This window comes from Alligator mississippiensis, chromosome 14 (genome assembly GCF_030867095.1).
Source record: "Alligator mississippiensis isolate rAllMis1 chromosome 14, rAllMis1, whole genome shotgun sequence".
Classification (NCBI taxonomy): Eukaryota; Metazoa; Chordata; order Crocodylia; family Alligatoridae; genus Alligator; species Alligator mississippiensis.
In genome coordinates, this window is record NC_081837.1 from 7,868,410 (window position 1) to 7,892,184 (window position 23,775).

The 23,775-nt window shown below is 47.3% G+C and overlaps 1 protein-coding gene across 3 annotated transcripts in view; it reads left to right on the forward strand.

Annotated features, from left to right (window-relative positions):
* The window catches only part of RAP1GAP2 (RAP1 GTPase activating protein 2), a 318,779-nt gene that overhangs the window by 79,374 nt on the left and 215,630 nt on the right, over positions 1-23,775 (forward strand). For 2 of the 3 annotated variants that reach the window (XM_059717108.1, XM_014608109.3), the window contains one exon: positions 8,200-8,316. Coding sequence is in view for 1 of the 3 variants with exons in the window: in XM_014608109.3 (XP_014463595.1) it covers positions 8,200-8,316 (117 nt within the window). In the remaining 2 variants the exon portion in view is untranslated. Of the gene's footprint in view, positions 1-2,938; positions 3,010-8,199; positions 8,317-23,775 lie in introns of all 3 variants that reach the window. The other variant, XM_019493274.2, reaches the window with a different exon arrangement.

The following is a 23,775-nucleotide window of genomic DNA, read 5'->3' on the forward strand; positions in this document are numbered from 1 at the left end:
TGGGAGCAGGTGCTCTTCCTCTTGCTGGCTTCTTCTTTCCATTATTTAATATTTATGACCCCAAAGCTTCCCCCCTCCTACCATCCTGAGTGGGATGCTGAAATGCTGAACGAATGACTTTCTGGGCTACAGCCCTGGGAAGCTTATGTAATGTCTTGAGGCAGGTCCAGGCAGCTGAGGTGAGGAGCCAGGTCACAGCGCTGGGGGTGGGAGCCTGCAGTGGGCAGCACTTGAGCTCTGCACCCAAGTGCTTGGGGGATGAGCTGTGTAGCGAGCCTCTAGCTGGGCAGTCCTGGCCCATTGGGGGAAATCTTCTTCAGAAGGTTGTTCTGGGACCACAGCTTGAAGCTTCCAGTGACTTCACTTCTGAAGGCCAGATGTTCTCCCTACAGCTCATGCTTTGTATCGTTAGATCTTGTGTGTTTAGACAGTACCCCACTGCCCTGCAGCCTGCTTACCACTGTCCACGATGCCTGGGCTGCACAGGATCTGTAGAATGTGGACCATTAGTCAGACTTGCTTCTCAGGATGGCACTGTATTCACCAGTGTGTAAGCTCTCATATGCCCACTACAGAAGGAAAACCAATGACTCATTAGTTTGCAATAGTGTCTGGGCCCATTGTGCATTGCACAAAGAACTTGTGGGCTTGATTGTCATTACATTGGTAGTGTTACGGTAGTGCCTTGGGGCCTGGCCAGGGGCCAAGACTCTATTGAGCTTGGCTGTATGTAGGTACATAATGCTCTATCAGGTCCTAGCCCCAAGGGCTCATGACCTATATATTTATCTCTCATTTACCTGGCTAGCAAATAAATGTCATTTCAAGAGCCACCTGCTCTATTTTTACCAACGCACCGTGAAAAGCAGAGGTCCTGATTTCCCCATGACTATGCAACTCAAGCTGTAAACTCCTTCAAGGATATGCTGACAGTTCAGCAAGGTGTGCCAGAGCCAGGCACGCTGCGATGCACTGCGGAGCAGCCTGGAAGTGGATGCCTTCAGCAGTGTCACAAACACAGCCAAGCCGTGACAAGTCAAACTCGGTGAACTGCCTGATGTAGCCAGCCAGCGTCACAGTGACACTGCTGCCTACGTCTGGTTGGACTGCAGATGGAAGCCTGTGCTGCCAGGGACGAGTGTGCTGACTAGCCAGAGTGGGGCGGACGTGCTGCCCTTGATTACTCTGGCTGTTGCTGTGCCTGTAAATGGATTTTGGCCTCATACCCAGCATAATGCAAGCACGAGGGCTTGCTCCATTAAATTAAAAAGGGGAGCATTCGTATGTGACAAAAAGAAATGGACATTTCCACAACGTGCAGTTCAAATGTGGGACTCATTGTCACAGGGAGGGTTGGGCTGCAGGGAGAATTACTGTGCAGGAAGTGAGGGGTGAGTTTACAGTGCACTAGCTGCAGGCATGGCATCTGGTAAGGCATGGATGTGTGACATGGTGCAATCTGCCTTTGCCCCTATGCACACGTTGAACAGGCGGAGTTCATACAGTGGTGTAAGTTATCCCCGCTCTGGGGAAGCCTGGAGCTTTTCCAGTTTATTCAGGCATAACGGTTTGCCCAAGGCAGTCTGTTACAAGCTCTCCGCACCACCCATTGGCCATGTACTGTAATAGCCTACAGGTACCTTAGAGAGTTGGTTGTCTGTCCCTTCTGGATAACTTTGTATCTAGTAGTACTAGTGTAAATGCTTGCTGGGTCTGCTCTCATAGTTGGCACTGGATATCTATGGGGGGAACTAGTATGAAGTAACTAGGTACACTGTAAATTGATACCCTGTCTTACTGCACACTCAATTCCCTGTGTAGACAAAGAAGGAATTCAACAAGGTTCAATAAAGGACTTTTCTCATGGATAACGAGGATATCCAGGATTTATCAGAAGTAGCGATAACAACCAGTTCAGGAGGGATGTTCAGCTTCATGCACCAGGTCATAGATCAAGATGAGAACTATTGTTGAGGACAGAATATCCTTCATCTGCCTACTGATGGGTTCTTGTACCTTCCTCTGAAGCATCTGATTCCAGCCCCTGTCAGAGAGAGACACTGCAGTAGTCTGGCTTTGGGTCTGACTCTCTCCGGCAGTGCTTATATTTCTGGTTCTGCAGCCGCTGCTTGTGTATAGGTTTCTTTTTTGGGGAGGATGGAGGCCAAGGCACGATCCTAGGAAACTCGATGGGAGTCTGATTGCAAATGCTGGTATCTCTAGTTTGGCTGGATATGCTGTGGGACAGAGCAATCCAGAGTGGAGAGGTTCCAGTGGACTTCTCATGCTTCCCGTAATGGAAACTTAGGAATGGTGGGTGGAAAACAATTCCACTGCGAGAAATGAACACCTGAAATTGTAAGTTCTGCTGTGAAGGCAATGCAGTGCAATACATGAAGAGAACCAGGGTCATTTCCTCACAATTTGCTTCATCGTTCAGTTTCCTTTGGCTCCTCCCTGAATTCACGGGGGGATCGCATGCAAGTGCAAACACAGGACAGTTATTGCAGGGCCACAGCACAGTGGCTAATCACAGCCCGAACGCCTCACCCAAAGGTTCTTGCATCATCTGCTATCTTTGCTGTAATATGTGGCACCATTCATAGCTCTGAGCTATCCCTGGATAGTAGGGTTCAGAAAGAGCTATCAGGGCTTCAGGGAATGTCTTCTCTGGGAGAGGAGCTCTGAGCAGGGTCCATCAAACCCTTATTTGACTGAGGACTCTTCAGGCACAAAGCCAGTGACTTGAATTTCTCCTTGGCTCTGACCCTTGCACAGACCCTGGCCACAAAGCATGCACTCCCAGAGGCATGAACACGGCATGGTGGTGGGGTGGATGGTGACCTTGTTGCCCTGTTCCTTCTGTTTCTGCATCAGTCAGCAGAGCTGGCCAGCCCCAGAAATGATGCAGCATAAGCTCTTCCCTTTTGTTTCCTAGGTGGCCCAGTGGTTAGTCCAGGACCTGGGTTTAAATTCCTGCTCCACCACAGACTTTCTGTGTGACCTTGGGTGAGTCTCTTAACTTGGTTCTCGGGAGCTAAAATGGGGCTCATGGTTCTTCCTTTCTTTGGAAGGGCATTGTGAGTAGCTACGGTACCGTGGTACAAGCAGCAGAGATAGTCTGCACATCATGCAACAGAGGTCTTGAGGGGGAGTTTCTCTCCTCCCATCACAAGCACGTGCCTGCATTATGCAAGCTGGCTCCAAGTCAGCACTTTCTTTTATTTCCCCAGAGCTCTGGCTAATGATTAAGTTGTTATCAGCTTCAGGGCTCCCATCCCACAGCTGCTGTATTCACAGGCAGAGTGTTCCTCACATGCACAAATGTTTTTTTCAGGGGGGGAGGCGCTCATTTGTCCCCAAAGAGGGAGCTTTGGCCTGTGTCACTCATATGGCAGCTTCCAGCTGAGCTTCAACTCCCTGCTTGCAGTGAAGCACATGTCATTTCTCCGGTTGCCTTTCCTTTTGATTTCCAAACAAATTAAAAAAAAAATCTGGATGCTTTTAATAATTAATGACTTGCCAGGGAAATTTCTTATTCAAATGAGGGTGCATTCAGTGCAGCTGATTAGCTGGATCCTGTTAGTGGACTACTGTTGAAAAAGTGGGAACAATTGTAATTACAGCTATTTTGCTTATGCATTTAAAGAACATGCGCATCTTTAATTGGAAGAATAACCCTTGATCCATCACTTGAACATGATTAAATAAGCTTCAACATCTGACACGATGTCCTAATAATGTTACGGTGACGTTAGCCTGGCCTTCAGGATAATAATAAAATTGGGAGCGGGGTTGATGTATGGCCCTGTCAGGGCAAAAATTAAGAGAAATGGAAACTCTATTATAAATAAATGATCATTTGTTACACTCAGCTCTTTGATCAATTCCTCTGCCTGGGAAGGAGACTGCAAACGTGGTGCCACAAAGGCAATTACCTGTTATAAGGTAGCACAGTGGGGACTCTGATAATTGACTTTGCAAAGAAAAGATTGGTTTCTTGCGTCTATTCTACTGAGATGGTGTGAACAGAGCGCCCGTGTGGTGGAGGGCAGGGGAACAAATTTGGTAGGTCACTACTAGTTGAGATTTTGGGTTCCCTTCACAGCTTCCCGCTGCCTTACTGTGATTACTGGCCTCGTGTTTTTTTAAAAGCAGTCAGTGGTATTTAGACATCTGTTTTGACCCATTAACTTAAATGGAAGCTGCATGTCTGGATCCCTTAGACTGCTTGAAAAATTTCTCTCTCTACTTCTCAGTGCCTTGGCTTACTAATGTATCAAGCTGGTTTAAAAGAATTAACTAGAAGGGCTTTTAAAGCCTTAAAGGCTGTGAAGAGGTTTTGAATGAAGGGGACTAGATTTGCAAAGTTTGTTTTAACTGGTAAGAGAACAGTTCATTATTGTTCCATATTAGAGGCAGGAAAAGTAATTTCACATTATGAATCCTATGCCTTTGGGCTTAGAATTGACTTTAGGTTTCCATTAGTGAACCAAATAGTCTTATTTTCTTGATTTGTTTCTGCATTTCCCATGTGTGTACGTTTCTCATTAAAAAGCCAGATTCTATGCTGTTATGTGGGGGTAAATATGGAAGAAATTGGCCTAGATGACCATGGAGTCATAGAAAGGCAGAACCGAAAGGGACCTTCAAAGGTCATCTAGTCCAACCCCCATCTGGGACATTATGGAATACTTGGAGCTCTGCTACTTTACACCGGGGAACATTTTGGCACAGAGGGATGGATAATCTGGAGTCTTCCAGATCACACCCAGGTAACGAGGGGGCAGAATCTGGCCCTTTGGATGGAAGATTCCACTGTGCAAAGAACGTGCTCTCAGTCCCTTATCTGCATCTTTGCGGCAGTCGATTGGAAGGTGAGAACACTTTGTTCAGTGCATATATGCTACACGTAGTTAAATTTAGATTATCATCTGCTGGAAAATTGGTGGCAAATTCCCTTGCATTGATCAGCTGCAAGTCTAGCCAGGCATAGAGCTTCCACAGAGAGATTTTAAAATATGTTTGGATTATAATGGAAAACAGAACAAGATCGGATGAAGGTTTCTCAAATACATTTGAGCTCAGCAAACACACCTGAGGTTTGTTTTTATTCTTTCCAAGATGGACTTGGATGGAACCAAAGGAGCTTGATTCTGCTCCTACACACTAGTTTTATGACTCCTAATTTTCATCGGTGTCAATGAGATTTAGAAGCAAGCACCAATTATTTGATGGCTACTAATTAATACTTTCCCCTGTGCAAATGAGTTAATGGCTCAGTTAATGGCTCATTGTGGTCTGATGCTTCAGAGAGGAGGTTGAACCTCTCATTTTCAGTGGTGACAGATGACAAAACAAAGGAGCAATGGTTTAAAGTTGCAGCAAGGAAAGTTTTTTAGGTTGGATATTAGGAACAACTTTCTCGGAAGGAAGGTAGTAAAGCACTGGAACAGGTTAACTGGAGAGGTTGTGGACTCTCCATCCTTAGAGGTTTTTAAGACCTGGGTAGACAAAGCCTTGGCTGGGTTGATGTAGTTGGGGCTGGTCCTGCTTTGATCAGGGAGTTGGACTACATGACCTCCTGAGGTCCCTTCTAACCCTATTTTTCTATGATTCTGATCTTGCTTACATGGAAATAAGTCATGATTAACTCCTTTGAAATCAGTAGAGGTACATTACTGTACAATCCCTGTGATTGAGAACTAGCTTGGGTACCTCTGCATGGCATGGCACTGCAGTATGCTCCATAGACTTTCCCTGAATGACTTTGGACAAGTCGCTATAGGTCTTTTTGCTGCAGAGGATGAATCTGGCCTGGTAAAGATTGCCCGCTGGAAAAGAATGCTCTGTGGCTTAATTGACATTTGTAAAATGCCTTGAGATCTGTGGATGAAAGTTCACAGTTTGCTGTGTCCTAACACAGAATCTGTGTGCGCTTCGGATACGTGTATATTTTAGATGCCTTAAGTATGCGCCAGTGTTTGGACACACATATCTGGGTGTGGGTAAGAAGGGAAGCTAATGGAAAGAATAGCATCCTAAGAATGTACAGTACATGTATTTAAACATCTGGGAACACTTCTTTTGAAAGCTCAGCTTGTCCAGGGTATGGATGCAAAGACATGAATTGAAGCCCGTTTAAAACCACAAGACTGGCTCTGCAGCTGATATCTATGCTGTTTTATATCACCTGAAGATCTGGTTCATAGCTCTACTACTTTAGCTAGAACTTGTATAGGCAGTCTGGACAGCAAAGAAACGAACCAGCAGGAGTGCCAGGAAATTATTTTAATGGGGTACGAGGTGTCTTGTTATGAAAAGCGGCTCTCCAAAACCACAATGTTCATGGCAGTGAGGCTTTAAAGGTATGCTTCAGTGGTACTCAGAGCCGGACAGAGCTTGGTGTGATAGTGGATTTTGGAGTCTGACCCCGTGAGCATTGAGCCTGCTCCTGCTTTCATTTACAACAGCAAAGATCAAGAGCAACTATATTGAAATCAAGGGAATGAGGTCCTTCATATTCAGCATCAAAAACCAGAGCATTTGGGAGGTGGAGGGGAAAATGTAAGGACTAGACAATCCATTCATAATGACCCTCTCTCCATCCCTGCCCATGAAGAACTGAGTAGGTGACTCAGGGTTTTAATCCTGCATCCTCTCAAGTTGTGCCTCTTCCCCTGCCTTTCTACTTGGATTGTAATTAGTAAGCTCTTTGGGTCAGGAACTCTCAATTACTCCCTGTATGTACAGATTAGGAGCTTCTAAATGCTTTTGTAATTCAGCTAATAAATTAGTACACCAATAAATTAATGTACTGTCGGCTGCATCCCGGATGGAGTCAATAGAAAGTGTTGGTACCAAGCTCCTCTGAAAATCAGGCCTGTGTTATTTAACCTACAATCAGTGAATGTCTTCAAACATGACTTAGGAGGGATAGTAGGACTGGAGTGTTGTTTTAGCTGCGATGGTCCAGGAAATGTATGAGAGGCAAGGCGATAAACGTGGTATCTCCTATTGGACCAGCAGTATAATTGGTACACTTTATTGTGTCTGTGGAGCGTGGTGTGCCACCAGAGGGTGCTGGTAGATCTCCACCATCAGACAAATCAGAGTTAATTGAACGCTTCCTACTTTAAGGTGAATGCCCAATGCTATGAAAACAAAAAAAACCCCCAACTTGAACTGTTATACTTGAAATATTCCATGTGGATTACTGCACTTAGATAGAAATAAGCTTAATTTATAAAGCAACTTCCCACTTCTATAGGTCTGTCCTGAAGCACTTTACAGATCTTCTGCATTTGTGCCATCTTGATTGACAGAGACTTATGAGTGCACAGAGCTTCTCAGGGTCTCTGGGTAAGGTAGTCACAGGAAACCTGATTCTTATTTACACTAATGCCTCCTTACAAGTGCAGACTTATAGCTATCGTGGGTGTTAAGGGCCCTCACAATAACTTGGGATCAGGCTTGGAGTCATGAGCATGACCCAGAAGGCTCAAATGTAAGGGAAAGATCCTGGCTCTGCTGAAGTCCATGGCAAAACTCCTACTAATTTCAGTGGGATTAGGTTCTCAGACCACTTCTGTCCTGACCCTCGTCCTAGAAAGGGTTTCACTCTCATGCTTGGTTTCATGCGACTGCATCTTAGCAGTTGACACATCTTTAGTCAGGACTTTAGGATTTTATCTGCCAGTAAAGCCTCCAAATATCCCTTAATTCCCTCATGCCTCATTCCCCACTTCCTCCCTATGTAAAAAAGAGGGAGAAATGCCTACCTGTCTCACAGCCATAAGGCTTAATTCTGTTGGTTAATTTTAACAGTGCCCTGAGACTGAGGGTACTATGGAAATGCAGAACATTCTGCTTTTTTCCTTCCTGGCTGAACCAGGGGCATATTTTTCTGGCAGCGTGACGAAGCTTACTGTTCTCCTGATGGTGTGGTGTTCGCCTGGATTGCACACACAGCGATGCGAACACGGCAGGATGCCCTTGCAAATCTCTGTTAATCAAGAGGAAAAAGGCAACGGTGGGAGGGGGCCCGGCTGGACTAATTCACACAGCTACATTTGGATTTGGCCTTGCCAGTTTTAAGCTGCTTTCCTGAGCTGCTCATTCTTCCAGTCTCGTATCTACCTCTCTTTTTTTGCTCCCAACAGCTCTGCTGTCATAGATAATTCTCCTTGTTGTCTCTAGGTACGTGAGAGAAGGCCGCTTTCGAATCGAGGAGAGAACACTGACCGCTTTCCACTGGTTGTACTCCCCCCACCAGCATCGCATAGTCAGCCGAGCGGATCTGGAAACCCCAAGCAGGTAAGCAATGGGCCCAGATAAAGAGAAGCAATTGCACAAGGCACCATGGATGAACCGGCTTTCTGTAGAGAAAATTGTCCAGCTCTCAGCAGGGTGCTATGAGCTGGTCTTATAGGTGTTTGGGTCAGAAGGGACCTCAGCAGATCACTGAGTCCAACCCACTGCCTGGGCAGGGAACAACATGGGGGTTAGATGACCCCAGCCAGGTGCACATCTAGCCTCCTCTTAAAGACTCTTACTTGTATTAGAGCAGGGATGGGCAAAATACAGTCCGCAGGCCAGATCCAACCCGCCAGATAATTTCATACAGCTGGTGGAAGCCCACCAACTAATTGTATGCCACCCAGCCCACACGCCTTGCTCCCACCCTCGTGGGTGTAAGGGCCTGGTCCAGCCAGCACGCAGCTTCAGGGCAGAACTGCTGCTGCCAGTGCTGCAGCGGCCGGGAGACCTTCCCAGCTTTCCCGGCGTCCTGCTTGCTCCAGGCACCAGGTAGGGAAAGGGCAGCAGTGAGAGAGGGGAAACTGTAGCTGGGTGGGAGCATAGAGTGTGGGGCTGGGGCTGGTGGCAGAGCGATCCCGTGCCCAGGGGGTGACGGGAGTGGGGAGCTCAGGTGGGTAGGGTGTGGTTGTGAGGGAGTGTGATGCACAGAAAGGAGGGTGGTGTGAGGGAGGGTGGTGCAAACCATCCATGGTGCACAGCCCCTGCCTGCAGAGGCAGCAGCAAATGGCGGGTACTCAGGGTGCTCGTGACCTGTGCAGGCACTGCTGCTGCTTGGCAGCACACAGCTCCAGCCAGTGCTACATGAGGTGACAAGGAGCATAGCCTGGCTGGCCCGCCTGTCACGTGGGGCTCTGTGTGGCACACGTGCAGCTCTGCACCACTGACTGGGGGAAGCCCAGCGCAATGGAGCCGGCTGCTTTCCCCGACCCCTGCCATGCAGGTCCCAGGACTACGCTGGAAGTAGAGGGAAGGAGTCTGCAGGACGCCTGCCCTCGAAAGCTCACCAAAACTCATTAAGCGGCCCTCCAGCCAAATAAATGCCTACCCCTGTATTAGAGGCTCCGCTGCTGCTGAAGGCTAGTTGCATCCAGGGAGCTCCAGATTTAATGCATCAGCAGCTGCTGCTTGCCACTCAGTGGATACCCCAAAACTTAGCTGGTTAATGGATGTGAAGAGCTGCAGCCTACTTTGTCATGACCACGTTGGCCCAGTCTGTAATACATTGGGTTTGGGGTTTTGGTGGTTTTCAGTGCGAAAATCAAAATTTTCCATGACACGCCAAGGTTTGTTCTGCATGTGTTTTGTTAATTACTTTTCCACGACCCCCCCGCCCCCTCTGTTTTCACTAGTAGTTTTGAGCTAGTCCAGTTCCTCTTTCACTTAAGGAACTGAATTCATTATTTAAAATTATCCATAAATATGATAAATTGACCCACTGACCATGTTTCTGTCTTCCCCCTCCCTTGCATTAGCTTTGCAATGGCCCTTTCTCTACCCTTCTATACAGTCTGGTGGTTGTCAGTGTGAAAGCCATCTCCTCTGTGGTTCAAGCAATATGGCTCAGACTTCATGCATTTCTCCATCTCAGTTCCCCATAAACTTTCACCTCTCATCTGAAACCGGCTGCCTGTTATACAGCCCAGTTCCTTACTCGCTTGCTATTATTTTTCATTTATCTCTGTATTTCTATAAATGAACTGTCAGAGACAAAATCCTGCCTGATGGTGGAGAAAGAAACGGGGAACATTTTCTCAAGACGTGTCAGGCCAGTGAGAGAAAGCTAGGAACACTGTCTTATTCAATGTAGCCTTAATAAAGTATGGTTATAGGTAACTGGATGGAGGTACAGCCCCTGAAATGGGTGGTACTCTGCTTTAGCCAGGAAGCAGTTACTCAGAGATAAAAGGGTATGTCTACACAGGTATTTAGGGTTGATATAGGGGGTGGCCATCATCTACCCCAAGCCATGTGAGCTACATCTCTGTGTCTTGAGGGTTCATTATGACTAACACCACACCTGTCTACCTTGCTCTTCCTGTTCCTTGAGTGGAGCCCTTCTAGGAAGGAGTCTGCAAACAACTTGGTTTTCTTTGCATGCTTGGTCCTAATTATTGGCAATAGAGACAGGAAATGTGGTGCAGAAAGGTGTGAAGTGATGAACAGATTGGGATTGTTCTACCCAATTGCTTTTACTCTAGGTTCGGTGCACTCGAGTGCATTTGAAACATGCTCCAGAGAGAGGAAGAAAAGGGGTGGGGAGAGCAAAGCTGTGGGAGCTTGATATCAAACCTAGAAATTCAGCAGTGTCTGGACAGATGTCTGCTGGAGAGGGCTGGTGGGTGCTGAGCTGACTGCAGCCTTAAAGATGCCATAGCCACAAGTGCAGACATAGCCAGAAATTATCTCTAGGCTGGCCTCTCATGGGGAACTTGGCCCAGACTGCCAAGAATCCTTTTGAGGAGGAGGCAGGGGCTCCAGGCCAGCAGGAGCTGTGTCAGACAGCAGGGCTCCTGCTCTGTTCATTGCAATGCCCAGGGAAGAAGTGAGCTCAAAGCCTTTTAGTTCATTCGATAAAAGCCACACCGTTTCAGGCAATACCATTTTATTTTGCATCGGTGGCTTCCACCTAAGGGGCACAATTAGAGACCCCCCCCTTATAATCCCAATTCTCAGTTATGCTGAGGGTACTTGCACCCCTCTGACCATTTAAAGAGGTCTGAAAGTGAGTGCAAATGTGATTTACATCTCCTCTACAGGCATCTCAATGGCACCAGAATAAGGTAAATGAGCGCTAGTGTAGTGAGGATTGGGGCTTTTGTTGTACATCAGGACATGCTATTAAAAAAGCTAAAGCAGAAGGAACAGCAAAGGTGCAGCCCCAAGAAACCCCTCAGCCCTCCCAGATGGCTGTTGTAACATCCCTGCCCAGCAGCCTCACGCTCAGTAAATATGGGCGACACTCGCGCCTTGTCTTTGCAGCTGATTTCTGTCGGAGCCCATCTGTTGGCGTGACCGTTTTTCTCTGCTCGGGGAGGTCGGGTTCCAGTTGCAGGGTCATGTGCCGGTGCCAGGACGTGTTGCCTTGAGATTGGCAGCCTGCATGACTCAAAGAAAGCTTTGCAGCAGGAAGTCAAATCCTCTGTGGCAGCCGGGACATGCTGCTTTTCATAATTGCTTTCAGGAGGGCAGATGGGGATGTCGCAAGCTGTGGTTGTGCACAGTGAAGGAAAGGCAGACACAGCAGGCCTGGCGTCCTTGTCACTCGCACTTGCATAAATCAAGAGGGATTGCCTTGAACACCAGGATGTTGTAGTACTGGGGCAGGTCCTCCTTCCCCAGCATGCAGGGGTGGAAATCTTGGAGGAAATTTGTTCTTTCAGCTAGAGCCCAGGAATCGCTCCATTTCTGTCTGCCACAGATTTTCTGTATAGCCACTGGCAATACACATGGGCCAAGCTGTTGAAAATGGCTTCTGAATTTGAGTATCTGGACTCATGAGCGTCCAATTTGAGATGCTTACAGTTTGACTTTGAGGTGTTTAACTCCTCCAGAAACCAGGCCCTGGGATGTCTGTACTTGGGCTCCTCAAAACTGAAGCTCCTCAAATCAGAGCCCCATAAACACATTGCCTTTAGTGCCTGATCACTGTCTGCCTTGCACTTTGTGCCTTCTTGTGCACCTGGCAAAGTGGACATACAATACATGTGTGGGTAATAATGCTCTCTTATCTTGCAGAAGAGGGTATATATTATTGTTTGTAAACCACTCTGCTCTGGCACCATCCCTCTAAGAGTCCTGTTTATCATAACTTTGGGAATTAAGATGTGACTGGGCCCTGACTCCAGCTCACCCCAGATTCTGGCTTCAAAAGCAGAGCCAGGCACTAAGATTTCAATGACTAAACTTTGAGGGGTGGATTCTTAACTGGAGCAAATTGGTGCAGCCATATGGACTCAGGCTTGAATTTTCAAAGGAGCCTAAAAGACTTAGGCACCCCGTAGGCTTCTTTAAAAATCCATATTTAAATTCTCAGTCTGTCACAACAAAAGAGGACAAAATGACAACCCGCTCTAATGAAGTCTGTTGGTGTTGAAGTCAATGCAGATATGCTAACATACTGCTATTCATTATGAATGGGATTTTTGAAAGCATCTAAATTCATGCTCTACTGAAAGGAGATTTATGCTCCTCTGCCACTTAAGCCTTTTTTGTATGCAGTGGGTGCATCTACACGTGCACTTCGCAGTGACTGATTAGCTCCCCAGTAAAGCATCACTGTCTGCACATGCTCTGATATTAGGGCACAGTAAATTAATTAACTCCACTGTAAGATAGTACTGTCCCCAAAAGTGCTATCTTATGGCAGAGTAATTAAGTACAATGAAATGCATGTGTGCATGGTGACTGAGGTTGGCTGAGGCACAAGGGTACTAAAGTGTGGGAACTGCCTGCCACATGGCTCTATGCTCTAGTACTCTCGTGCCCCAGCTAGCCCCTCTGCTGCCCAACGTCACCACCCAGAGCCCAGGGCTGAGCCTGCTGCCTGCTGGGGCTATTCTGCCCACCTCAAACTGCTGCTATCCCAGGTGCATGTGTAGATGCTGCACCCAAGAGCAGCTGACTCTGGCTCAAACTGCTCAGGAGTTTATTGCATCACAGTAATTTCACATGTAGATGCACCCAGTGAGTATCTCAGCCAGCCCTACTGCATACACACAGGTAAAGTATTGCCACCTCTCATGATCTTGCTGTCAGACTCATGATATTCGATTTGTTTCATAAAGTCCCAGCTCCTGGAGTCATGTGAATTATGTGAACATCTCTACTTTCATTTTTTGCAAAAGGTAAGCTTCTATTCCTAATGTTTGCTGAGAGGGCCCTAAAATTTCAAAAGCCAGACGTTTGGTATAAAGAACAATGAAACGTATTATTTCTTAAGACTTTCATGAGCTGAAGAACTATCTGACCTGGTTCTTAATGTTCATATATTTGGAGCATATATTAAAAGCTGAAATGGAAGTAGCAAGCTGCATGGCTCACCTACTGAGCTGGTGAGCGTAAATGAAATATTGGGAGAATATTTCTTTCAATACTGAGATTTTGGTTGGTGCTTAAATTCTTTCCTTCAAAGCTCACTGTAAACATACCACCAAACCACTCCTCTGATGGATGTTGTGGCTCACTTTCCTGATGCAGATTTATTGCTGTCATTTTAAATGGAGTGTTTTGTGATAAAATGTCAATTAACATAAAAGCCCCCTGGGCCTCAAGTAACACATCGCTCAGGAACTATTTTCTTGCCTTGCATAAACATCTCTGGATAGAGGCATGGCTAAAAGCTTTTCCTTCTATTTCAGAAGCAGTTTTTCTACAAGTGCCCTTCAGAGTTGTGAAGCACTTGCCTACTTGCAGTCCCGCGTACCATAGTGAAGGTAGGGAAAGAGAGCGAGGAAGAGGGTACATACCCCAGCTGGAGGGACAAACAGAGAAACACTTTTGTACTGGGAGAGGAGAGAACTGTTGCTACAGGTAGAATGGTTTTAATAAGTACCAGGGGTTCTAGGTTTCTCCTTGGATTTAAAGGAACCCAGTGTTTTGGATCCCATGGAAATGGGGTACCTAGCTCCCGATATCCAAATATATGGGGCTTATCTAGGTAGAGGGAGCAAAGACCAATGCAGAATAGGAGGAGACAAGGTGCCACGGGATGGCTTCACTCTTCAGTGCAGCCCCAGCTATTCTGCAGCAAAAGGCTTGTTGGGATCAAGGATTGAGGAACAGCCCCGGTCCTCAGTAGTTTCTCATTATGTCCTAGTGGAACATTGTGATAGCATTCCTCCCCTTCACAGCTCCCTCTGCCTCTAACATGATGCAAGGATAAATGGACTGTGTTGTGTCTTAAGAGAGATGGGTAGATTCTCTCCCTCGGCACTTGTGTACCGTATCATCAGCGTAGCATCCAAGCATGTGACAGTCTTTAATATATTTATGTTCACAACCCTGTGAGGTAGCGAAGTGTGTGTATGCCCATTTTAGAGAGGGGGAACTGAGCATAGAGAGGTTAAATGACTCGCACTTTTATCTCACTGTAACATAAATACCCCAAAGTTAACGTCCTGTGTGTCTGCACCCGTAGTGCCCCAAATTTCACTGACTTTGTGGCCTAACCACCCTTTGTGCTGGTGAATATCTCTCCTACAAAATGCTTGATGCCCATGATTTTCCAAGGAGCTCAGCTCCCATTCATACAGCTAAATAAAGGGCAGATTTTCAAATCAATACCCATCACCCTGGGCGCTCTCAGAAAATTCTGTCCTTAGTTCTAGCCACAAGGAGGCTGCTGTAGCATATCTGGTTTTCTGTATGCTATAAATCTTGTTTCCCTTGTTGTTTTTTATGATCAGACATGAATTGAAATACATGTCATGTGGCTGACAACTGTTTCCTTCAAATGGTGATTTCTCAGCAAGGCACCATTCAAAAGGGCCTTGTAATTGCCCCCATATGATCTTGCAATTGGCAAAGAGGGTCTTTTTTTTTTTTAATTTAAATTACTGAGTTGTTTGTTAATTTTTGCAAATCATGGCCCTGGCTTGGATTATCCTCCATATGATCCTGCAGTTGTTGAATTGTGTCTTTTTTTGTATTTAAATTATGGAGCTGTTTGTTAATTTTAACTAATCTTTGCAAATTGCTACCCCCGCTTGCATTAGTTTTGCTATTGATGCATTGTTACCATGCCCAATGCAGAATTTAAGTACAAGAAACATAATCCATAATTAATGTTAAGTACTGTTAGACTTAATTCCGCTGGGTTGATTTGATTTCCTGGTGGGTTGGGAAGTTATCTGGAAAATCTAATAAAATATGTAGAATTTCAGTGACCAAATGGAGTGGCTGCATGCATCACAGGACAAACCATTTTTGAAAGTGAAATGAGTTGTCCTGTAAGATGTGGGGCGTTACATACAGGCAGCACTTAATGAGAGACAGTAGAGAGTGCAAAAGTCGATGCCTTCAAAGCCAAGGTCAAATCCGAATAAAAATCAGTAGTCTTCTTCCAGGCTCCATCCCCAAAATAAGCTCCTCTCTCTCAAGAAGCCAGCATGAAATGCTGCCCTTGGGATTGTCCAGATGTTCTGTCTGACCATGGACACTCTGGATTCTGTGTTTTCTGGGGTGGGGTCCAAACCCCATGTAGGTGTTTTCTGCTTGACGACTTTTTCATAGGGATAAATATAAGCATAGGTTTCGTCCAGGTCTCCCTGTAGTAAAAAGCCATCATTTGGATTACATTGGGCACATCTACAGCAGACACTTACTGCGGAGTTGCCTAGTTATCTCTGCAGTAATGTGTCACCAGTATACACATGCAGCACTATTAGGCTGGAGTAAACTGATTAACTCCGCTGTAGGTTAGTACTGCCAGATACAAGTACTATCAGACAGTGGAGTTACTTTACTGCAGCACAAGTGTAGACACTAATGGGGCTGGCTGGGGCATGAGCATACTTCAGTGCGGGGCTGCCTGCTGTCTAACCCCACACTGGAGCATCCTCGCACCCCAGACAGCCCCTCCGCAGCACGGTAGCAGGGTCGGAGCAGCCCCAAGCTGGGAGGCTGCCCCAGATCAACATGCTGCACTTCCAGGTGCACGTGTAAACACTGCACCTGGGAGCAATAAGCTCTGGCATGAACTGCTCCAGAGTTTGTGTTGCATTAATATTCATGTGTAGATGCACCCATTGTGTAGCTCTTTATAATACCATATTTTCTCTTCCTTCTTACCCATCTCATTGAGCAATGCAATAACGAACGTTGTTCTTTCCAATGTTATTGGCATCTGACATAGCACCCTGCGACATTAATGGGGTACTCTTCCCCTCAGCGCTATTGTCTCAGGCTGTGCGCATACTCAGGCATTTGTCATTGCATCATTTTTTCACAGTTTTCTTTGTAGCGGTGGCAGCTACAGATGTACTTTTATTAGCTGAAAGCTGAAGCTCTGGGATGTAAGAAGGTAGGTTGTGAGCAACTGTTGGTATATTGTAGCCAAACTTTTCTACCCCAGTTCAAACCTTACTGCAAAGTAGCACGTTATATCATGCATGCAGTGATGCTGGTCTTTTAATTTCCTGCCTGTAGTATTTCTTACGAGGAACTGACTCACTGTTTATTTTTGCTCCTTGCCGGTCTGTTTATTAATGCACTGCTACGTGTCTATGTCTAATTGCACCCACGGTGACAGAGAGCATATTTTGTCTTCATGTCTGCCTTGGGAGATGATTGATTCTTCTGAGGCAGTGCTCTAGGCATTAGGGCACAGGGTGAGGTGTCTGGGAAACCAGACTGTCATCCTGCTGGTGCCGCATTTACCCTCTATGAGCTGGTATAGGTCCAATCCTCTGCAGGCCTCGGTACTACAAAAGCCTTGTACGTATATTGCATGTTGTTTGATTACAGTGAGAATTGTCTAAAAGACTGACTCATTCACATACAAAGTTGGCTTTGTTTGGTGTATTCCTCCCTTTGGGATGTGAATGAGGAGTCGGCTGTATAAAGGATGCAGTTCTCAGCCTATGGGTTGTGGCTCCAGAAGGTTTGATGGGATCACATTTTGGAGCAGACAGAATTGCTGATGGAAGGGGCCGTATATGTAGATGCATAAGCAGGATAGTCATTTGGATTTGTATAGTGGAAAAGAAGTCACATCATACTTCTTATAACTGTAGTTTAGACATCAACCCAATTCACAGGGTGTGGCATGTGTTCTCCTCCTCCATGGTGGACAACCACAACGAGGGATGCATTCACTTTCCAAATTAGGATTCTGTCTGATAAACCCCCCAAGTGATTCACTTGTGACCCCATTCATTTAGAATAGCTTTGAAGCTGGCTGATGGGTGAGACAAGGTACAAGAGAAATGAGTTACTCTTTGCAAAAACTCCTCATTCATTATTGAACTGAGACCTTTTGTGTGTAATGTAATGCAGGAGTTTTGTCTGAGTTTGTGCAAAGGGTGATGCTGTGTAAAATGCCTTGGAAGCCAATGATAGCAGATCCTGCTTTGGAAGGCTAAAATTCAGAAATGAAAAAGACCCAATAAGTCCCTATCTCAGACACTTGTGTAGCGTTGTTAAGGATAGGCTTATTTTCTGGTGCATTGTCCAGTTGGTTTCTTTTGGCCGCCCTCTTTTCCTCCTTGAAGTATAACATCATAGGGAAAACAAGTGAATAGGAATAAAGCACAGGATAGTGGCACAAAGCGGGAAATAATGTGGTCTGTTTGTCAGAGTAAGAGTTAGTCATTGGTGACAAATGAAACAGCAGTGGAACTGAGCCAAAAGCTGGCATCAGACCACTCTGAGTTATGGGGATGTTGTAAAATGGATTGCAAATCTATGGCTTGGGCCCAGGGCAAGTTACTTAGTGCGGAAACTTCACCCCAAATGACTTCCTCTTGTGACATTACCTCATTGCAGTCGATACGTGGGGTCAAAGTATTTTTGTGGGTGGTGATCACTGCTACAGGTCCAATGAGATCTTTTTACCTTTGCTCCTAGCCACAGGGGAAGTGAACAGAGAAGGCTGTAGCCCCCATCCCAGAGAATCCATCTTTCAATTTGCTGATTTTTTATTTCAGTGATTCCTGTCAATCTCCCTTTTTGTGGAGCGCACAATATGCTTTCTGATAAGGGTGCAGATTATGTCATTCTGAATGATCTAAGTGACAGGATAGGTTTGCTGTGACAAGGTAATGGCCAGTTCTTAGATTCACTTTGGAGGTTTTTAATCTCCCTTCACAGCAAGTCCCTGCAATTTCTAGACACCATAGAGTCCCGACAGGACTCGACTTTTTCTGTGATGGAAAAAGCCATCACAAAGAGCATTTAGACCAACCCACCTTTGCACAATGGCACTTCTGCATAATGGCATTGTTGGTCACAGTGGGATGTTCACTGGGCCTCAATTAAAAAATACTTTAGTGCCTTAAGTGACTCCATGATCCCAAGGTGTTATAAGGAGCTTCAGGCTGCCACACTGCTCATTTATCGCATCAATAGAACCAGGACCTCTGTCTTTTTACCATTACTTTCTCTGCATAGTGATAGCTGACACAGAGAGTATGAAACAAGGGAGTGTGCAGTTTGGTGGAAGGATTAATAGTAGTTATATTGTGCATGTCCATCTATATTTCCTTAAGGGGTATTCAAGGAAAAAGAAGCTGGGCTGTATTGTAACAAGAACATAGATATTCGTGCATATGGATTTCATGCAATCGGGTATAGAAATGTCAAATTCTCCTGCTTCCACAAATATAGTGTTCTTTTTTTGGAAATAGCAGGTTACATCCATAGCAGGTGTAAATGGGTACCACTCCATTGATTGTGGTGGATCTGCATGCATTTATATTGCCTGAGGATCTGGCCCATTGAATCTAGATGCAGTTCTCCTAGGAATTACATCATACTCGACTCATTCAGTGTAATGCACTGCGTCTCTGTGTGTGGCGTTGGTAGAACAATGCAGTCTCCAGAGTTAAGATGGTGCCCACAGTATCTGAAAATAAGCTAATGGAAATGAAATCAATATATCACATCTCATTTTGCTTATGTAAAACTTCTATGAGCCCAGGAGGCTTTCAAAAGCAATTAGAGCCGGCAAACTCCCCATGTTTGCATTTCATGCACAGTGTGTATTTGTGTTATTTTGTTTGGACAGACAGGTCTTCAAAATAATCTCACTCTATATTTTGCACCTAAGGTTGGACTGACAAGGGGAATAAACGGGACAAAATACATTGCATTCATACATCGTAGCCTATGATGCATGAAAGCCAAATTCAGGTAATCCCAATTTAAGTGGCCACTCAAAGATCAGCAAACACTAGTGCTTATTGGAATATCATGAAGTTTGAACAGGATTATAATAAAGGAATTGGGGATCCTACAGTGAGCTCTTAAAATAGACCGCTGCCCAATAAAATTGGTTTCTTGTGCAAGTTTCATTGTAGTCAGATTGGACGTAATTCTACTCTCAGAGGAATGTGAATTAGGAGTGTCTCTGCTTAAGACACTGGGGCTTCCCTAGGTGAAGCTGGCTCAGGACCAGAATCAGGCCTACTGGGAACATCTACATGAGATGCTTTACTGCGTAGTTGACTGACTGACTGAGTGGTAAAGTGTCACCGTCTACACGTGCATGCACTTACTGCACAGCACACTAGTCTACTTTAGGTAGTCTACATTAGGTACATTAGTTTACTATGCCGTAGTAACTAGCACACATGTAGGCGTCAACCAGGAGCAAATTTGCTCCCGATCAGCTCTACCACCAGGGGTCCATCCTCGGCCTAGCTCCAGGGCCACAGGGCTTGGAGCTTCTCCAGCCCCAGGGCTGAGGTGGTTCTTTGCATACTCGAGCTGGGTTGCATCTGCAAAATTCTGCAATGACCCTGGGGGCCTGTGCCGCCTGCTGCCTGCCTGTGGCCCTCAGAGCCTGCAGCAGTGGCCCTGGGCCAGCTGCAGCACTCTGCCTGGACCCCAGCACTGGCCCCAGCCCAGCCCCACTGCCTGCCTGCCTGTCCCATGCCGTGCCTCTGAGCTGTGTGTGTGCTGCAAGCACCTGCCCAGGCTCGGACTCACCTGCAGCCCCTAAGCACCGGCAAGGGAGCCACGCTGGCACCATCCCCGATGCCATACACCATCTTCTGGGGACGTAACTGGTCCTGCAGTGGGATCAGCACCATGCACGAGTGCTGCTGGTCCTGGGTGCTTGCTGGCTGCAGGAGAGGGAGCCAACCATGCTGGCAGAGCAAGTGGCCAACCTCACCCCCAGGTGAGCCCCCTGCCTGCTGGCCACGCTGCAGCATGCGTACCTGCAATGGTGCAGCCAGAGGCTGGGGTGCTGAGCACCTATCCCTGGGCTCCACCATAGGTGCTCCCACCCCACTGTCCCCCTCCCTGGGAGGGCACACAGAGCACTGTACATGGTCTGCATGGAGAAGAGGGTTCTTTATTGGTGGTAGGTGGGGTGGTTGGTGGTGGGGCTCTGTGGGTTGGGGGTGAGTGGGTAGGGGCTGTGTGGGGGGGAAGGATCTGTGTTTGTGAAGGGGAATAAAGTGCTTTACAGAACACTGTCCATAGTGAGCATGGTGCTGGGGGTGTGCAGTGAGGCTGGGGTCTGTGGCCAGCCATCCAGGTGGCCTACAGTGGGTAGTGCAGGAGCAGGTGGTCCACCAGCATCTCTTGCACTCAGTGCCCTGGCCCTCACTGCTGGGTGTGTAGCTCACCTGGGGCCTCGGTTGGAGAGGGCCCATTGCTGTTACTGCCATCACAGCTGGCGCTCCCAGTGCCAGGCATCCTCCTCTTGCTGTGCCTCCTCCACCCATGCCTTGCAGAAGAGCTCCCCCCGGGCCTCGCAGATGTTATGCAGCACACAGGCTGCAATGATGACTTTGGGGGATGCTGGCCTTCACAACCTTGAGGTGGAGGGTGAGGGTGCACCAACATCCCTTCAGACACCCAAAAGTGCACTCTACCAGCATGCAGATCTGGCCTACACACTGGCTGAAGTGTGCCTGGCGGGGGTCCAGCTGGCCAGTGTAGGGCTGCCTTAGCTGGGGGAGGAGTGGATAGGTGGGGTCCCCAATGAGGAGGTGCGAGACTGGAGACCTCCCAGCTGAAGGTCCAGCACCGATGGCATGAAGTGTCTGCTCTCCACAAGGGCTGGCAGAGCAGAGTTTCAGGACATGCAGGTATTGTGGGTGCTGCCAGCCCAGCTGGTGCTCATGTTGTTGGATGCGCCTCAGTGGTTGACAACAGCCTACAGCATGATGGAGTGAAGTCCTGCTGGCTATAGTAGGGACAGTTGCTGTGGGATGGGCAGGTGATGGGGATGTGGGTCCTGTCCAGGGACCTGATGCCTGGGGGCAAGCCCAGGGCATGCAACCCCTCCACCACCTCCAGGGGGTCATGGACCCAGAGCATGGTTTGCCCCAGCACGTCCTGAAGGGTGCTGTTGACCTCCAGAACAGCCTCCTCACTGATCACCTTGCCCACACTGAAGAGGTGGCTGATGTAGCACAGGCTGGCAGGCATGGCCAGCTTGAGCAGGGCGATGGCTACCCAGGTCTCCATGGGGAGGGGCAGCCACATGGTGGTGGCTTGCCACTTCAGGTGCAGGTGGAGTTGATCAAGGAGCTCCTGAAAGGTGGCCTGGGTCATCCAAAAGGACCCCAGCCTCTGCTCATCATCCCAAGTGCTCTGAATGACGTGCAGCCACCAGTCCTGGCTGGCTGGGTGGGCCCACAGGTGGTGGCTGCAGCCCCAGGAGCTCATGGATGGCATCGATCGTGGCATTCACTTGTGCATTATTGGCATCCTTGCTGGGGGCTGGGCAACATCAGTGTGGTGGCAGGGGGGCTCAGATGCACCTGGCCATGCAGTCACGCAGCACCAGGGCACAGGGCCGAGACTGATCTGGGTTAGGTGGTGGTCAGCACAGCAGTGAATCACGGCAAGCACGAACCTGAGGCAAGGGTCATCAGTCCCAGGGCCCAGGGGTGGAGCAGCCGTGACGCGGTGAGCACAGGCTCTGGTGACAGAGTTGCAGGGGGCTGTGCCAGCACGCTGCTCCAGGCCAGAAACATAGGTGACCAGGGAGCACCGTGTAGGGCTTGCTTTTAAAGAGGGTCCTTGTCAGTGGTGTCTGGAGCCTCCAGCCAGTGGCTGGCTGCTGCAGCACAGGGCCAGAGTAGGCCAGGAGCAGGCTGCTGCCATGAGGTGCAAATCTGCTCCCAAATGGCCACATGTGTAGATGCCTGGCCATGGTGGGTTTACTGCGCAGTAAATTACAGCGCAGTAAACCCATATAACACTAAGTGCACGTGTAGATGTTCCCACTGTCTTTCTTTGCCGGTATCGGTTGCATGTATAGTGTTCGCCACTTGTGATATGTTCATGAGCCATATTTGCTGTTTTCGCTGAAGTCCAAGCTGGTGGCATCAAGTGATTGCATGAGCATCACAAGAGTAGCGCTGGGGCTACTAAATTCTTGTATCTCTTTAGGCCTGTTTTCACAAGTGTATATATCCCAGAGTGCATGGCTGTGGAGAATCAGACTCTCACGTAGGGAAGAGTAACTAGAAATATATATATGAAGATTTAGAAGCAATTCTCCTTACCTTTCCAGCCAGGCTAAGATTAAGCTTGGCTTTCCAGACCTTTCATTTTCAGATACACTCAGAGTTTCCATTTGCTGCTTGTTTGAAGGGCCTTTCCAGGTGTACTTTAATCCAGCGCTGCATAAACTCAGGTTGGTATTTTTTTGAAAACATTGTCAAATCATTTTAATCTTTGTTTCTGTAACTTCTGCTGACTCTAGCTTTGCATGCAATAATCTCCAGCCATGCTGTGCCTTTGTGTGGAGATGGATAATGAATAGGAAGGCAATAAAAATAAAACTGCAGACACGGTTGATGACGTTGTGGTAGTTGCCATGTGATAATATAGTCTGAAATGTTTTATGTTCATATGCAGATCTATTCCATGGCTGTAAAGTGTTGAGGCTATTAATTCAATCCACCGTTTCATTTATATAGGCTTGGCAATATATTGCATGCACAAGAGAAGGGTCAAATTCACCTCTGCTTTGGACCCAGGAACTGGAAGTGAGATATGAAGGCTTCTGTCTAGTGCACACAGATTATGTGTGCGCTGTGCTGGCAGCATGTTGGGTCACGCTTCTGCTGTTCATACATGAAATCCAGAAATGAAGTGGCAAGGACATACCCACGTCATGGCTCTTAAGCCTGCCAGAACTCCAGGCCTCGAGCATGGCTTTGGGTTTGCCAGTCAGGATGTCCTTCCCATTTCTTTTCCAGGTTGATGTGTACTTATGGTAAAAATTTTAGAAGTCCCTCAACGTGTTAGTAGCCAAAGTCCCAGTGACTTTCAGTGCAACTTGGAGTACCAAGTACCTGAGTCACTTCCAGAAATGGGACTTGGATAATGTGGCCAACTTTCAGGGAGCAGAATCTGGGACTTCACTTTCCGGAGGCCTGGAAAGCACGCCTCACTCATAACCTAGAAGCATTACAGCCACATTTCCATGGCACCAGGCAGCATTGTGCTGTGTCCTTGCAGCAAATACACCAGGACCAGGGCTGGGTTTACTTCTTTGGGGCTCTGTGCAAAAGTTCAGGATTGGCTCCAGTCCTTTATTAGGCCACGATACTAATTGTAGCAGTTAGTTTCAGCATTGCCAGTGCAATGGGCTCCTGGTCAGCTTGGCGCCTCATGCATTTGGACAGTTTGCACTGCCTTGATGCTGTACAGCCCTTCTCTGGGACTAGGTTTTCAAACTGAGGACAAAAATCCCATTCCAGAGATTCCTTGGGGCACCAGGACACAGCCCTGAATTTCACAGCTGTCTTGGAAGATCCCAAATGGTTG